Genomic DNA, 17116 nt, shown 5'->3' with positions numbered 1-17116 from the left:
ACAGATTTATTAATCAGATGTCAACTCAAACCATTAATAATTACTTATCAAGAGACTGCAAAATGGTAAAGTGCAAGAAGCATTAATTATAAGGTTACTAAGAGAACAGGTATCCCTTATTAACCTGTTACTTGCATACTATTCCATACCATAAGTGCATTTTTAGCTACCTAGGTAGAGCTGATCAGAATAGGTAGCCAAATTATGCTTCCAAACGACCTAAGTATTTATTTATAACACCGATGTACAGGCCCTTTAAGATACACAACTCTCCTTTGCAGTTACCGATTTACAGTTTAGCCACATAAGCAGGGGTTGTAACTTGTACTTTATAACCCCCACAGCACCTGGTATAATGGCTTTTACACAGTAGGAAGCAAATAGGAAATTTAAAGTAAGTCATATCAAAATACTTTAAAATTCTCAACAAATGTTTTAAAATAAAGTTAGTGATACCAAAAAATGGCTGGTACTTATTTATATATCCCCAGGAAAGTCACTGTGTATCAATTTCCCATTTGCTATTAATAGCTATTATCTAAATTGAAATACTTTGGTGAGAAATAGCTATAATATAAATGCAAGGTGGCAGGGAAACGAATACATCATCAATGACTCATATAAATAAACATTAAATATTAGAACTCAAAAACCTTGGTCACTCATTCAAACAGTAACTAAGTAGCTATTCTGTGCCAGATCCCAGGTTGGCTCATATGGTACAATCCCCTCCTTCCACAGGATGAGGAAACCAAGACCCAAAACAACTATTTACGCAAGTCACAGAAAATTCAGTGGCAAAGCTGGGTAAAAGCCTACTCATAATTCACCAATTTTCGGAACAAACCACACTAATACATCTTAGTAATTTTAACATTTTCAAGTAATATATATTTTAATTATGATATGACTTAAAATTTGTATCAGAACCACCTAATGTTCTAAAAATTAAATCCACAAAAATAACAATTTAGACTTGTAAAAATTATGAGCAAAAGTTTAAGACTTGTCGTCAATGTGAGGCCTAGATCTAAACATCATTTTATTACTGTACAGCACTTTTGAATTTTTACTGTCTAATTATGCAAAAATAACAGATTCATACAGTTTAGCATCTGCTTAAGGCCCTCTCGTCTTATAAATAGCTTGCTGGATTGCAGTACCACCTTCTCCCCACTTGGTAACTATATCTGAGTGTGGCACAATTTTGGAACCAGCTTGCTTACCTGCGGATACCAGGACAACAGCTGTAAACAAACTCATCTCTTCATCACTAAGTTGGAGGGCATTTAGCTTCTCACTAAATTCAAACATAGAGTTTAGCAGATCGCCTGCTCCCATTGAGTGTAAGTCATCGACACTATATTTCTTTCCACTTAAAAAGGTGACCGTACGCTCCTTTGCATCAAACAATGATGCAAATCGTACCATTAAAACCTGGAAAAAGAAAAAGACTTAAACGTATTTGAAGGAGTTCAGTACTAATACTAAGAAATAATTCAGTATTCAAGTCAGTTAAGAAACATCCTACATATAAAAGAAAATTGTAAAAGAAAAACTGAGTTTATTTTTACCCAGAACCATTCCCTTAAGGCAAATTCTCTACCAACACAATAAATATCCCAAGAACATCAAAAAAAAATTCCAGCCACCAGTGGCAAAATACTTGAGCCCTGTGACACTCGGAGACTCTATTAACAAAGATTCCGAAATGCAAATACAAAATTAAAGCAGGCAATAATGCCAAGAAGTCTGAAACTGGACCTTGGCCAAAGGCATTAAAGAAACTCTTTAAGCTACCAAGTATATCACACGGTCTCTAAACCATCAGTAAAAAGAGCAATATTTCAATGCAACAACACTTAGAAACAGCAAAACACCAAATGCAGCCAAGGCAAATGCTGCGGATAAACTCTAATTAGACTATTTTAAGAAACCATAACCCAAAGAGACAATACACAAAGAAAACTATTACAGAAGTGTTCTAGATACCAAGTTGTAATTCAAATCCAAACCAAATCAGTCAACAATTGCTAATCTACGGCTGTCCTTCCCCTATAGTAAATGGTAACACCTATGTCACATACTTCTTTCAACCAGAGGAATACTGAACAAATACCTCCCCTTTGCAATTCTCCCAAAGATTTGTTTTACTCAAGACAATCCAAAAGAGAGTGAGCCTTCTATGAAGATGGCACTAACTAAACACAGCAATCCCAAGACAAATCACAAGGTGGAAAGAACACAAGTCCTGGAGCCTGGGATTTGTGTTATAGTCCTGTGTTAGAAATTTATTGGTAATCCCAGAAAAATCTCTTCACCTCTCTGGGCCACAGTTACTTAACCTCAAAAAATGCATGAACTGGGCCGCCTGGGTGGCTCAGCCGTTAAGTGTCTGCCTTCGGCTCAGGTCATGATCCCAGGGTCCTGGGATCGAGCCCCGCATCGGGCTCCCTGCTTGGTGGGAGGCCTGCTTCTCCCTCTCACACTCCCTTTGCTTGTGTTCCCTCTCTCGCTGTCTCTCTCTGTCAAATAAATAAATAAAATCTTTTAAAAAAAAAAATGAGTGAACTAAACTTGATCACTGACACCCCTCTAAGATTTAGATTTAAACCTTAACTCTAATGTTTTCCTTTACATTGAAAACCCTAACCTAACAGTTTTACTTTTAAATTATATCATAGCTATTTTATTTATGAATATGGCTCCTTCTCCATTCTGGTCCAGGTGCCCTTGAAAACAGAGCATAAAGAAAAAGTTTATGTGGGATGTGAAAAGTTTATGTGGGGGTTTTCACTACCACATGTGAAAACAGGTTTGCAGAAAAAGGAAATGAGACTAGGAAGGGATGGATGACAGCAAATATCAGAAGATGTATTACTGAGCTGGCCACCAGTCAGTATCATTAACAACTGAGAGCTCAGTCTGTGGGACCAGCAGGGAAAAGTGAAAATATATCCCCTGGATCCCGTTCCCCACTGAACAAAAGACGTGGCCCAGTAGACACCAACTTCCCACCCACCACCTTGCATTTCAGAATAATGTTTAAGCGAGCTCTGAGCAAGACCTGAGGCTCCTCACACTTCAGCAGCACCAGGGAAGCCCTGGGAAGATAGGTGAAAGGCACCTAACATAGCACAGAGAGAGGCACTCTGTATCCTATTCAGGGTGGCAACAGTGGCTGCCCCAAGTCCAGGCAGAATGTGTCACAGCAAGAGAAGCTGGAGAAGAAAAAGTAGCAAGGACTCTGGATGAGGTGAGGCCAAGAGGGTCTAAAGTAGCACATAAGACACGTCCATCTCATATAACCCCAAAATAGTCTACAATCTCCTAAAAAAGAAAAACCACATTCTATTTGCCCTTTGTACTCTGCACTGAAACGCCAGGCTAGGCTTTCAGTGAGCGTCTAACACTCTGCAAACCCTGCCTGCAGTCCACACCCGAAAGTAATACTAGAACCTGGAGGAAGTCTGTATGCTGAGAATACAGAGTAGTTATATTTCAAGTCCTAAGAAACTCTGGATTAATCTCATCTCTTTCCACGATTCTGAGATGGTTATTCTTTTGTTGGTAATTTCAGCCTCTGGACTATAAATACTTATTTTAGAAGAGAATGAAAATGTACATGAAAATAAAATACTACACACACCCTGCGTCAATATTCTAGATAAATAAAACCTACCTCAAAAGTCCCAGCCTTCAAAAGGTTGACCTGGTCATGCTGAGAGAGATCTCTGAATCCAGGAATACGCTTTGCAAATTCCACCACCTCCTTCACTGCTGGGGTGAAGCTCATTGAAAATTCTTCCCAGATTTCATGCCCAGATTTATGAGGATCCACATACGGAGACTTACTCATTGGACAAACCTAGCATGCACAAAACAGAAAACTCTTAAATTGTGAGAGATGGGAAAGAAACTTCCAAAGTGGGATCTCAATCATTGGAAACCCCAATGTGAAAATAACTCTCAGACAGAGGTAAAACCTACTAACCTTTCTCTTCTTGCTACTTGCCTTATGTTAGAAAGCCCCATGGCAACCTAGTTTGAACGGCTATTAATGCATCGTAAAAGAGGTAGCCTAAGCTATTTCAAAAACCTGCTGCACAGGTTTAAGAGTTTATTTTTTAACGCTGCTGCCACCTGATGCTGGTTTTATGATTTTCAAACAAATTCATACATACTTTATTGTCAATCCTATTCATTATTTACGGCAGATATTATAACTACTATTTCTTAGATAAGGAAATGAGATTCTAAGAGGTTTAGTGATTTATCCAAATACAGCTGGAAGTCACAGGCCTAGAACCCAATAATTTAGTTAATATTTCAAAACTCACTTCTTTCCAAATGGCACAATTACAGTATTATAATTTCAAAGAAGGAAAGATAATGAGATGCCTCACTTTTTTAAAAAACATCATTGACCATTTATTTTCATAAGCAGTGGTGTGGCTACCGGCCTCCACTTGTTCACTTAGGAAACAATGACGGGAGATACAAGGGCCACCTTCTACCTAAGGATTGGTGAGGGAAAACTAGAAAGCCAAAGAAGGTATAAGAACACTAAAAAGGTTATGAACATTCACTGTATACTCTATTAGTAAAATCAGCCTTTAAATTTTCATTAAATCCACAGGCGATCCAGGAATGGCATGATTCTATAACTATCGAGAATTCCACAAAATTAGAACCTAAATGCTTACAGATTCTTCCCTCCTTAAGGCAGGCACTAAGTCTAATAAATCATAAGGTCACCTTTCAGACCCACGGAATCAAATACTTGCAAGTAACAAGAAAAATCGAACAAAAGAATTGGGGTAGAGTCAGCTATTTTGAAAATGAAAAAAGAAGACTTTAATTACCTGGCTGTAGAAAATACCAAGCACTATCAAAGGACCTCATGGTTTATACTGGAAATGGTGCGGTACTGTTGTTTTTGATGAAATTTTGGCTGAATATAAACACTGTACTTTCAAGTAGACTGTTGTATTTGATAAAAAAAAGAAACTTGAATGATATGAATAACATTAACTCATCTCATAAGATGAAGTCTGAGAAAATCCTTAGAAACTAGCGTATTAAATTAAAATACTCCTAAATTCTCAAACAGTAAAACATCATCCGTGTTCTATATTCAAAGACCTTTTTGCATTATAATGGTTAAAGAAACACTTTCCACAGAAATCAAAGGATTACTAACTGTGGCAAGCTATATGACCAGCCCTTTGAGAAAATCCCCAAGCTAGTAAGTGACTAGTAAGTGATTAGTAGTGACTAATCAGAATGCTTAAATTTTGAAATGGATTTCTAAGAATTAAAGGACCAACTCTACATGATCCATATTTTATATAAAATCCTAATCCCAATCACAGTATCAAACAAATCACATGCTTGTACCTAGCTCTGTGTGAAATTAGGTCAATCAATAAATGATGTTATTAGAAGTATTTGACCTAAAATATTGCACAAAACTGATTCTGTAAGTCTCAAGTTTTCTGACACCACCCCTGCCCCTGAAGTTGGTATACTCCCCACAAATAAAAGAAAACCTTCAAAGCTTTCCTTGATGCAAGTTGGGCAAAAAAATTGATTTCACTATACCAGATGCATTCTCCCTCCAGTGTTGCACAGGTAACTATTCTTGTTCTCATTCTGAGAAAATCCATCTATCGAAACTCTATCACATACTCGTTGAGTATAAGCATTGGAGAAGTTCATACAATGTCCATTTGCAATACAAATGGCATGCCCATTTGGGTAATGCATTATGTTCCTCCCTTTGTACTGTCCATTGAGGTGCTGCTGGCTCTCACTACATGGAAAATGGCTGCTAAGCCCACTGCCACAATGGTCGTGATTTAAATTATATTGCTCCATGGTCTTGGGAATCCGTTCTCTCTGAGGCTGCATGGTCTCTGCTGAGTTTTCTCGCTGCTCTTGATTATACATAAAGGTATCCTTGTGCGCCCTGGTCACCATGCCAATCACTTCATCCTTTGCAAAATCAGAAGAGGGAGAAGAGCTTTTGATGTTTTCTTGTTCCAGCTGGGGCTTGGGTCGCAGCTGTTCCTGGGCTGGTAAGGCTGTCTGTTCATGATGTTCTAACGTGTCATTCTGCAAATGACCATTGAACTGGCTGTTCATCATGGTCTTCATCGCACTCTGCATTTCAATTAGCATCCTCTGTTTTTCACGCTTAGGAATACGACCAAACCGAACAGCTATTGAAGAAAAAGATATTTAATATCTATATTCTAAATAAGACTTGTTTACACAAACAAACAGCACCAAATTATCTCTGTTAACGATGACCTGTAGTGATACAAATAAAAAATATCTGTATGTCTCTGGCCCAAATTATTCTAAATTGGCTGGTTATATTTTTGAGTACCATAGGAAATGGAAAGGAGAAAATGTTTTCATTTTTCTCCCAAAAACAAAGCAAAGAGAAGATCTATGTCTTGGGTATTTTAGAAGCAAAATTTTAAAAATTTGAAATTAACTAATAAAAATCACAGTTTGAAGCAGATCAGCATTACTACACAGCACCTATTAACAAGGCTGAAGGCTGTGTTCTTAAGAAGACACATGGGATTCAACTACCCACAGCCATTAATGTTAATGGAACCTAGCAGGTATAAGCACGCCCTGAACATCTAACATTTGTCAATTCATTTTTGTAACCCTATTCTCAAAACCCAACTCTTAAATGATTTGCTCTCTCCTTTCCAGCTTCTTAAAAAAGTCTTTTTAAAAAAATTTTTTAATTAAAAAAATCAATAGAAATGCAGTTATTGAAAATTTGCTGGATTTTAATTAAAATCAATGAAACAAAAATTAAATCATTCATCCTCCATTATTTTAGAGGCCAAGTTTTAGAATATGTTCCATCCCCAACATTCCTATCCCTGAGGGACAGAAAACAAAAGCTTTCTAGTCTAATATTTATACGGCGATAATAAAAATCCAATACACCCACCCAGCAAGAACACCTTCCTAATCTAATTGTAGCCTCCAACATTATTGCTATGGACAATTTTATCATGTTTCACACTCTACCTCTACTCCCTCCTCCACAAATAATTGCCATTTTTGTTCTTTTGAGGAAATCACAATATCCAACAACTTTGGATCAGTATTTCTAGTAGTATAAAAAAAATTTTCAGGCAAATGAAATCCAAAACATCAACCGCTGAAATCCATTACTCGAGAAGCTCTATTACAAATCCTATTTCGTATAATATATTAGAGTAACTTAAGGGACTGCTTAAGCAACGCTTCCCTAGATAAGTATCAGGTTCATTCTTAGCAATTCTTAATTAATCCTACTAAACTAATCCCTCTGAAAACCTCATACTCTTCTGGTATGTTACTTAGAACTGAATGAGACTATCCAAAAGTGATTTCTGTAAGCACAATAGAAGAGCCAAATTTTCCAGTGATGTCATCCACAGAAAATACTAATAGTCCCGCAAATTAACTTTTATTTTTTATGGGAATGGATCTTGCCAGAATTTAGCAACCACCTCCACCCCAGACCCTACTGTTTCTTTTAATTTTGTATCTCCTTTCAATGTATTCAGAACCTGTGCCCTAAACACACATTATCATCTCAGAGCTGAGAAAGTCATAGAGATAATTCACATATGAGAAATGGGTTCCTCAGAAATGCTGAGAAATCAAGGAGAAAGAGCCAAGGGTTCCTATATCAAAAACAAAATGAGGGGCACCTGGGTGGTTCGGTCGGTTAAGCCTCCAACTCTTATTTCAGCTCAGGTCATGATCTGGGGGTCATGGGATCAAACTCTGCGTTGGGCTCCGTGCTGAGCATGGAGCCTGCTTAAGATTCTCTCTCTTCCCCCCACCTTTACCCCTCCCCACTCTCGCTCTCTCATTAAAAAAAAAAAAAGAGAGAGACAGAGAAAAAAAAGAAAAAAGTGCATACTAAAAAAAGGGGGGGAGTTTACAAGAAGCCCCAAAAGATAGCCAAAAGCTGTTTTTCCAGGGTGATAACACTAAAATTTAACTTTAATGAATCTGGCATCTTACAAGGCATCAAAATGTGTTTTCTAAAATCTGTTTCACTCTAAGCACAAGAAGGCCACTAGTAACTGGCCTATAGGTCTGGTTTATGCTGAGGAATAAAAGCCTAGCTCCATATGTTTTAAGAAGAGTGCTCGTTAAAGTGGGAACATACCATCTCTCGACATTCCAACAGACAGACACTTTTTGAAGCGACACTGTTGACATCTGTTTCTATTCATTCTCATTATAGAACAGTTTTCATTCTTCAGGCACTTCTTGTACTGAATGTTTTGCTGAATGCTTCTCCGAAAGAAACCCTAAGAACAAAGGAAGATGTACTCAGCCATTTAAAAACATCCAGATGAAATCCTTGTAAGCACTCCCCCCACAACTGACTACCGAGTATTTTACTAGCTACCTAGGAAATAATTTTGGCTTCGAACACAGGGATATGTAACACTGACGCACAGAATTTAAGTGGATTCTTACTGGTATTAGTAAGCACCTATGCCTACTAGCCAAACAAAACTCTTCTTCCCCTTCTTCCCTTTGGAGAATCTTGGAGCTTGCCAAGCACCCTTTACCACACTTTAACCTGTTACCGGCCCCTGCCTGCACCCACACTTTCCAGCCCAAACTTTAATCACATACAAATCCCAAAACGCTTTAAGTATGAATGACTGATTTTTAAAGAGTTGACAGAGAAATGTGTTCCAGAGCTATAATTCCCTCACTAGAACCAAGGACTCCATTAGGAGAGCTTGGTCTTTCCTGATCATTACCTGTTGACACCAGCAAGGTCTAACTGCATGTGCCAGATGCTCCTGGCTACTTGTCAGCAACAGGTACATGTGACACCACACACCCACAGAGCAGCTACTGATCCAAGGAAAGGCAGTTCCCTGCTAGATGGCTACAATTAACTGCGTTTACTATACAAACAATTTAAGCATATGCTCTGTGATGGGTCTTCAAAGAGCTCCAGCTTCATGGTCTCAGGAAGAACGGAAAAGTCAAGAACACAATTACCAAAATTTTAAATTGCAGTTTCCTTGAATATCATAACCAGCCACACATTTCATGATTCTGTATAATTTTGAAACAACATTTTTAAATTTTACTACTGTAATATACTTGGACACTAGAATATCTGAACTAGACATATTTCAAGAGGGTACAGAACAATTATGTGTATTTATCAAGGATACACAATTACGCTCATTTGCTTGTGCTTTAGTTTCTTCAGCAATAAAGTGAGAATGACACCTGCTCTACAATTATTTCACATTTTTATTTAAAAAAAAAAAAGAGTATGGGCGCCTGGGTGGCTCAGTCTTTGGACGTCTGCCTTCGGCTCAGGGTGTGATCCTGGCATTATGGGATCGAGCCCCACATCAGGCTCCTCCACTGGGAGCCTGCTTCTTCCTCTCCCACTCCCCCTGCTTGTGTTCCCTCTCTCGCTGGCTGTCTCCCTCTCTGTTAAATAAATAAATAAAATCTTTAAAAAAAAAAAAGAGTAAAACAGTATTTACAGAATTTCTTAAACAGTGGAAAAGTGCTACTTCTGTATTAAATACTGACTAGTCTTGTGAAGTGACCCAGCCATTAAGAGCTACAAAACTCACAATTTATTCAAAGATACCCTAGAAAATACTTCTTCTTCCATCATGTATATTCTTTATCTTGCTTACCCATCATATCTTGCCAAACTGGATTCCTGTTCCTGGCTTTCAGTCAGAAAACAGCAAAAGCAAATGTCTCGGCCATATTAATTTTTGATACTCGGGAGAAATAATTGTGTCAGATTTTTTAAAAGGAGAGAGATTCCCTGGATAGAAGTAGAAGGTATAGACTATCTCACTTGGAATTAGCTGACCCTCTAACCAAGAAATATTCAATGAACGTTAAAAATAAAATGAAGTTTCCCAAGTGTTCAATTTATATTCAAGATTCTTTTACTCCCTTGGCATTACTTCTGAAGATACCACATTTTTACAAGTATGTAGAAATTATTCCCAACTCCTAATACCTGACAGATCAGAATGTCGACATACCTCAGGAGACCTATTCAAAGTCTGGTTTAAACTAAGTTCCAACAAGGCAGCAGTGCCTTGTCTGTTTTGCTCCCTGCTATTTTCCCACCACCCGGAATAGTGCCCTGATGCATTATGAATAAGCATCTGTGCACTTGGTTTCATACCACAATTAAGTTTGAGCGAGATAGCAAATTTATTCTGATCAAAATCTTAAAAGAAAAAAGAAATATTTTCACTGAATTAAAGATACATTTTTCAAAACAAGTTACATTTATATACTACATAAAATGCTTAAAACTTTAAGAGTAGCTGGGGCGCCTAGGTAGTGCAGTTGTTAAGCGTCTGCCTTCGGCTCAGGGCGTGATCCCAGCGTGCTGGGATCGAGTCCCACCATCAGGCTCCTCTGCTGGGAGCCTGCTTCTTCCTCTCCCACTCCCCCTGCTTGTGTTCCCTCTCTCACTGGCTGTCTCTCTGTCACATAAATAAATAAAATCTTAAAAAAAAAAAAAAAAAAACTTTAAGAGTAGCTGCTAACTTTTCTCATCCTCCCAGGTTATCAACTGTGGAAATTGGCAAGGCTAACTCCAATTTCTTTAATCCCAGAATCAGTAGCTTACCTTACAGCCTTCACAAGCATGAACTCCATAGTGGAATCCTGATGCCACATCCCCACAGACTTTACACAGTAGAACCATGCCACTAAATTCTAAGATACAAAGAGACACAAAAAGTATAAACCTGGAAGAAAAACTTCAACTGTTTGTTTTCTTTCCAAGTGATTCCAATTTATTTTATTCAACTTGTAAGTACATCCAAAAGATACAAATCTACTTTTACAATGCAAAAGAAAAATCTTTACAACAAATTAACAAATCCAAAGAAATCTTAGTTTTCTTTTAAAGACAGTTTATGGGCCTGCCAAAAATATCTGAGAGCCGTTTTTTTCCTTTCTTGATGATTTTAGACATACAATGAAATTCTATAAATCTAGAGTTACTTTACACCATATATATGCAACCAGAACTAAAAGCAATTCTCCTCAGTAAGAATGAAGAAGTCAGACAAGAGTCAATCAACAGAGGTGTGAACAGGTGTCTCCACAGGCTGCTGAACCATACTCAGTTCAGTTCACCTACAGGCACCGCTCCTCCCGTGTTTCACCCAGTCTTACCTCCACACTCACTCAGGAGTCCAAATTTCACCTCTCATTTAGTTACCCCAATGCTGCTTTGTTTTCTAATCCCAAATATTCCTAGCTCCAACTTCATGAAAGCAAACCCCTTCCCACAACAAGTACTCTGTTCTAGAAACCAGATTCAGTACCAAGAGTCCAGAAGAAAGGCAACTGGGAAAATGTGGTAAAAGATACCCTAGAGGAAATACGGTCAGGCAGAGTGCATATCACATATCTTGCTCTGTGGCACGATTCAATTATGACAACCCCTAGGCTGTAAAATCATCACTGATTTCTTACCTAGCTACTAAACTATGATTACCCAGAAGGGGGTGAAATGACACCCAAATGAAAAACTGATAAAATAAACCCCACGTGCAATTAATGGCACCAACCTTTGAGAACTAAAGTAACTTACTTGTCACTCCACTATGACTCTTTGTCATCCCAGGTGCACTTGATTTGCTTGTTTTCATAGAACAATCTATTCGATCATTCTTCAGGATGCCTTCGATATTGGAGAGATCACCATTTTTGGGATTACCATTATTATCAGAATTTGAGCTATTTGGAGAGGATGGAACAGATGAGGAGGAGGACTGGAAACTGTTCTCAGAACCCTCACTGTGACAAGAGGCAGGGCTAGAGGCTGAGCTGGAAGAACTGATATAGGCAATCACACCTCCTAGAAAAGAGGGGAGAATTCAGATAATTAGATACACGACAATATATATGTTCTCTATTTTTCCAAATCTGAATAGTAAAGTCACTAACTTTAGAAACAGGTTGCTGACTAAATATCCACTTACCCTAAAAGGAGAAAGTAACTTATTTCCTTCTATTCTTCCTGCTTCCACGAAGTTCAATGCACATATTTCCACTGATTAAAAAATAGGAAGGTTCTCACTGGCTTAATTATTCTGAGCACACAAAGATCCAAACCTAAAGCTTTTCATTTTCTAGTTTTTTTTTTCCTAAAATGAATGAAAAACCTTCCTGACTGACTACATGGCTTAGAGTAAACAAAATGTTTTGGTCATGAAGAAGTCTGCTTCTGGTCCTCTCTTTGCCTCCTTCATTATACCTTTCTATGACACAATCCTAGAAACAGTGAGTCAAATTGCCTCCCCCAGCACTTGGCTAAAACACAGGTTAACCAAGAACAGATGTAACATTTGAACTCCACATAATTTATGTCAAAATGGGGAACCTTTCGTAGCTATTGCCCCCAGAATCTTTCCTTAAACATCCCTGAAAGCTTCTATGCCTATCCACTGATCACCAGTTCCACATTCCCCCTTCTCCACCTGCTTCTGCCACTGGACTTGCAGACACACTTATCTGTAAACAGCTCTTAAGGAATCCAGACTCACCACCTGTTCTTCTGACTTGCTATTTACAGTAAATGTTAAAAGAGGCTGAAAGAATGCATGCTATAAGAAAATAACATTAAGGCTGACGCTAATTCTCTCTCCACAGAGCTACTCTCAAAACACTACTCACAACCTCACCAATAATATAACCTCCACAGCCCTGGTGAAAACTGGTCTTGGCCTCTTAAAGACTGTAAACCTCCCAGGTTAAGAAATAGTATTTAAAATTATTCTTAGAGTATAATTTCAAACATCTTCCTTAAAGACATAAAATGCTGCAAGAGTAATCTCATAGCCAAATATATTATTTTTCCAAATCCCAGGCCAAACAACTAATTCTCATCTTTTCTGCCAAGATCTACTGTGGTTTCTTTTCGTCTTTCCTCTATCATCAACAAACATTTATGGGATTTTTTTATGTGTATCAGATACAAAGGTAAAATTATCTCTCCTTTATCACTGTCCTGAGCTCTTATTAAACCTACTGTTTACCTGTTTCCATCTCTTTCTCAACTAGACTATAAGCACCTAAGTGCACAGTGTCTCTTAATCTTCTATACATGCTTCCCAAGTAAGAACTCTGCCATAAATATTTTTAAGACCTACTTCTCTGCCTCTGTGAAGCCCACATTTAATAAAATGGACAGACCCAAATATCATAAAACATTACTAGGGAGTCACAAGAAAAACAGGGCATTTCTAACAACAATCTGGATAACTACACAGAGTAATAAGTGGAGAGTTCTGCACATTCCCTAAGTAACAACTGCAATTTAAGCATTCACTCTGAAATAAACTTCTCTGCTAATGAGAAATGATTCCCCAATCTTTTTTTTTAGATAAAAGCCACACTTTACAAGTCACCACACACACACACACACACACACACACACACACACACACAGCAAAATGCTGAGGCCAAAACAATTCCAAAGAACAGAAAGACACTTCCACTTACAGAAAAGAAAAAAACAGGCAGAGGAATTTTAGGTCACTTTTAGTCTGCTGTGTTGAACTAAGGTACCAGACATGTATTTAAGTACCAATTATACACATCCAGGATGGGAAGTTCCTGAGAAGTAAAGTAAAACCATAACTATTAGGGATTTTGGTCACGACCCAAAGAGAAGTTAACAGAGCACCTACCATGCCAAGAAAATTGCAACAGTGTTCATCATACACAAATTCAATACGCATAAATGCAACTACATGTGCTTGAATTTTAAAGACAAAAAATATAAATAATGTGGAGAACTCCATCCACTTTTCCATTCATTAAGCATAAGCCTGCTATCAGTCTTGAAGTTGGAAGTGTGACTCTGGTCTTTCTAGACTAACCCACTTCCCAAATGTCCTCTTGACAAGTGCTTATCATCTTCCCAGAGCAAAGCCAGAGCTTTATGATTAATATTAGACCTCCAATGTGCTCCCCACCTATAAACCAGTCATTTTCAAAGTGTGGTCCCTAGATCAAGAACTTCAGCATCACCTGCAAATCTGTTAGAAACGTAAGTTCTCAGGCCCCACTCCAGATCTACTAAATCAGAAACTTTTAATCAACCTCTCGGTGATAACGATACACAATAAAACAGTTACACAGTAAAACGGGACTGTCACAAGCCAATGTCTTCATCTGCGCTCAAGGGAAGAAAATGCAACCAAGGGTAATTTTTTTAATTTAAGATTTTAATTATTTACTTGAGAGAGAGAGAGAAAGAGAGAGCATGGCCGGGGGGGGGAGAAGCAGACTCCCCATGGAGCAAGGAACCCGATGCGGGGCTCAATCCCAGGACCCTGGGATCATGACCTGAGCCAAAGGCAGATGTTCAACCAACTGAGCCACCCAGGCGCCCCAGTGACCAAGGGTAATTTTAATAGAAATTTCATCTACTGCTGATTTTGAAAGCTCCTAGAACTCCAAACACGTGGAGGAAAAACTTCCTAAATTTGAGTTTATTCTCATCATCCAGAGAAATTATGTAAAGTATATATATCATGAGAACCACCAGAGAATTTCTCTCATCATCCAGAGAAATTATGTAAAATATATATCATGAGAACCACCTGAAAATGTACTTTTTCAAAATACATATTTCCAAGGCCCTGCCCAAACTAGAGAGGGCCCCTCAGGAATGACCATTTTTAATTTTTAACAAGTTCCCCAAGCAATTCTTTGCACATTGAAGTTTAAGAATAGCTACAATGACTGAATTAAAGCACAAATTGGTTCATAGTTTTAAAAGTTGATGTTTTTATTGACATAACATACTGAATACCCTTAATATACTGTGAATCCAGAGAGAAACAATTTTAACTCGGAAGGCTAGCAAATGTCATGTTACTGGGTAAAACCACCGTGCCATCTGTTTTCATAAAATTTTAGGGATCTGAAGTTCACATCAGAAATCCCAGGTGTTAACAAACTGTTACTTTTTTCACGTGTCTACACACTCAGAATAGAATGCAAAGGAAAATATTATCCTTAGTCTTCAATAAACTCCCAAAGGAAGATCTCACAGCTATTTATCTTACCTAAAGTACTACCACTTTAGGTGGTAAATTCACTTCCTTACATCTCAAGATAGAAAAAGATGAGAAAGTGATGGTTTTCCTTAAAGTAAGACTTTCTTAGGGCAAGCATTTGAGAGAGCCATTTATGTTCATAAGGTGTTCTGACAACCTCACTTTAGAAATAAACTTGCAAGGGCACCTGGTGGCTCAGTAGGTTAAAGCAGCTTCCTTCAGCTCAGGTCATGATCCCAGGGTCCTGGGATCGAGCCCCACTGTCAGGCTCCCTATTCAGGGAGCCTGCTTCTCCCTCTCCCTCTGCTCCTCCCCCTGCTTGTACTCGCTCGCTCTCTCTGGCTCCCTCTCTCTCAAATAAAATCTCAGAAAAAAAGAAATAAACCTGCAGAAATCAGAGGTATCCCAATGGCTTCATAACTGTTTTAAAACACCAACTGGGTAACGGAAAGTATTGTTGTTGTTGTTTTTAAGAATTTTTTTTAAATTTATTTATTTGACAGAGACAGCCAGTGAGAGAGGGAACACAAGCAGGGGGAGTGGGAGAGGAAGAAGCAGGCTCCCAGCGGAGGAGCCTGATGTGGGGCTCCATCCCAGAACGCCGGGATCACGCCCTGAGCCGAAGGCAGACACTTAAGGACTGCGCCACCCAGGCGCCCCTGGAAGGTATTGTTATTAACACCCAAAATGCACCTTCTTTTCAAAGCCTCCAAAATCAAACCTAAGAAAAATTACTGAGCTACTATCAATCCATTTACTATCCAATTCCTATCTTCAGGGAGTTTAACAATGCTTTTCAACAAGCATTTGTGCCAGGCACCACGGTATCAAAGATGAGCCATCTAGAAGCAGCTACATTCTCCTAGCAAGAACTTCAACACTGATTTAGTTGTCCTAGCATCCACTCTTGCTACGAATTTACTGACCTGATGGTTAGTAACCCAAACGGTTACATTCTAATTTCCTAGAAAGTTAAGGAGTACATCTAATAGTTCCTCAACCCACTGAAGAAAGGGAAGTGAAAACTACAAGTCCTCAAGTACCTACTGAATACCAAGAATAAAGTGACACAACTTCATATCACATTTTGACCTCACAAGCATTTACTTCCATTATCCCATTTTTCACAGAAGGAACTCAGAGCTCAGAGAGGTTTAATATAAATACAGTTACTTAATGGCAGGGCCGGGGTTGAAGGCCAAGGCCAGAGTACAGATAATTATCTCTTACCGCGAAGACCTGGGAAGCAAGTCACTTTCAATCTCTCTAAAACTGAGTCACCTTCTATAAAATGGGAATATCTGCCAGAGTTATTACAAGATTGAAATGAAGTGATGTTCATAAAAGGGGATTATTAAAGTTCTTTTTACATACATGGTTTTTGATGATAAAGCAAGAAAGGTAAAATCCCGGATCTAGCAAGTCCCAACACTTCCAGAAACAGGCAGAATGTACTTCTTAGATGCCTCAAGCTAAAATTAGCTAAAGCAGTCTTCTCTATTTTTAGTTGGAAAAAAATCCCTGGAGCTGGGCCAGGTTCCCAGGCTAGGGCTTACCCAGTGGTCAACTTCAGACAAGCCAGAAGTCAATAGCTAATTTTATACTGCTGGGAAGCACTTACTGTTTGCCATCTATTGGGGTTTTCCTTACCCCAATTCTAGGCTTGCCCATCTCCAAAACCTTCTCATTCCCACTGCCCACCATCCTGGAAAGTATGCTTGAGTTCAACTCATGACTGTGCCTTGTGACTTAGAATGAAACATATTTACCATCAAGAAGCTTTAGTTTCCTCAATTTAAAATTAGGTTCCTAATAATTTCTACTCACAGGATGGTAGATCTAACTGAAGCACTAACCTTTCAACTGTGTCCTGAGTGTCAGGGTTCCAGAGAACAACATGATCCCTTCCCTAAAAAGCCTGTAGACCAACTGAGGAAACAGCTGTGTTAACCATTCATTTCAGTGCAATGTGAGTACTGTTT

The 17116-nt window shown here is 38.5% G+C and overlaps 1 protein-coding gene across 1 annotated transcript in view; it reads right to left on the bottom strand.

Annotated features, from left to right (window-relative positions):
• Positions 1–17116, bottom strand: part of NR1D2 (nuclear receptor subfamily 1 group D member 2) — a 29614-nt gene that overhangs the window by 8417 nt on the left and 4081 nt on the right. The window contains exons 2-7 of the mRNA XM_026496916.4: positions 11657–11923; positions 10682–10770; positions 8201–8345; positions 5605–6224; positions 3683–3868; positions 1227–1437 (exon numbers count right to left, since the gene is read on the bottom strand). Coding sequence (XP_026352701.1) covers positions 1227–1437; positions 3683–3868; positions 5605–6224; positions 8201–8345; positions 10682–10770; positions 11657–11923 — 1518 coding nt within the window. The remainder of the gene's footprint in view (positions 1–1226; positions 1438–3682; positions 3869–5604; positions 6225–8200; positions 8346–10681; positions 10771–11656; positions 11924–17116) is intronic.

Source organism: Ursus arctos, unplaced genomic scaffold, assembly GCF_023065955.2.
Source record: "Ursus arctos isolate Adak ecotype North America unplaced genomic scaffold, UrsArc2.0 scaffold_20, whole genome shotgun sequence".
NCBI classification, from domain to species: Eukaryota; Metazoa; Chordata; class Mammalia; order Carnivora; family Ursidae; genus Ursus; species Ursus arctos.
The sequence above is the reverse complement of the archived record's forward strand: the minus strand, read 5'-3'. Positions and strand labels throughout refer to the sequence as shown.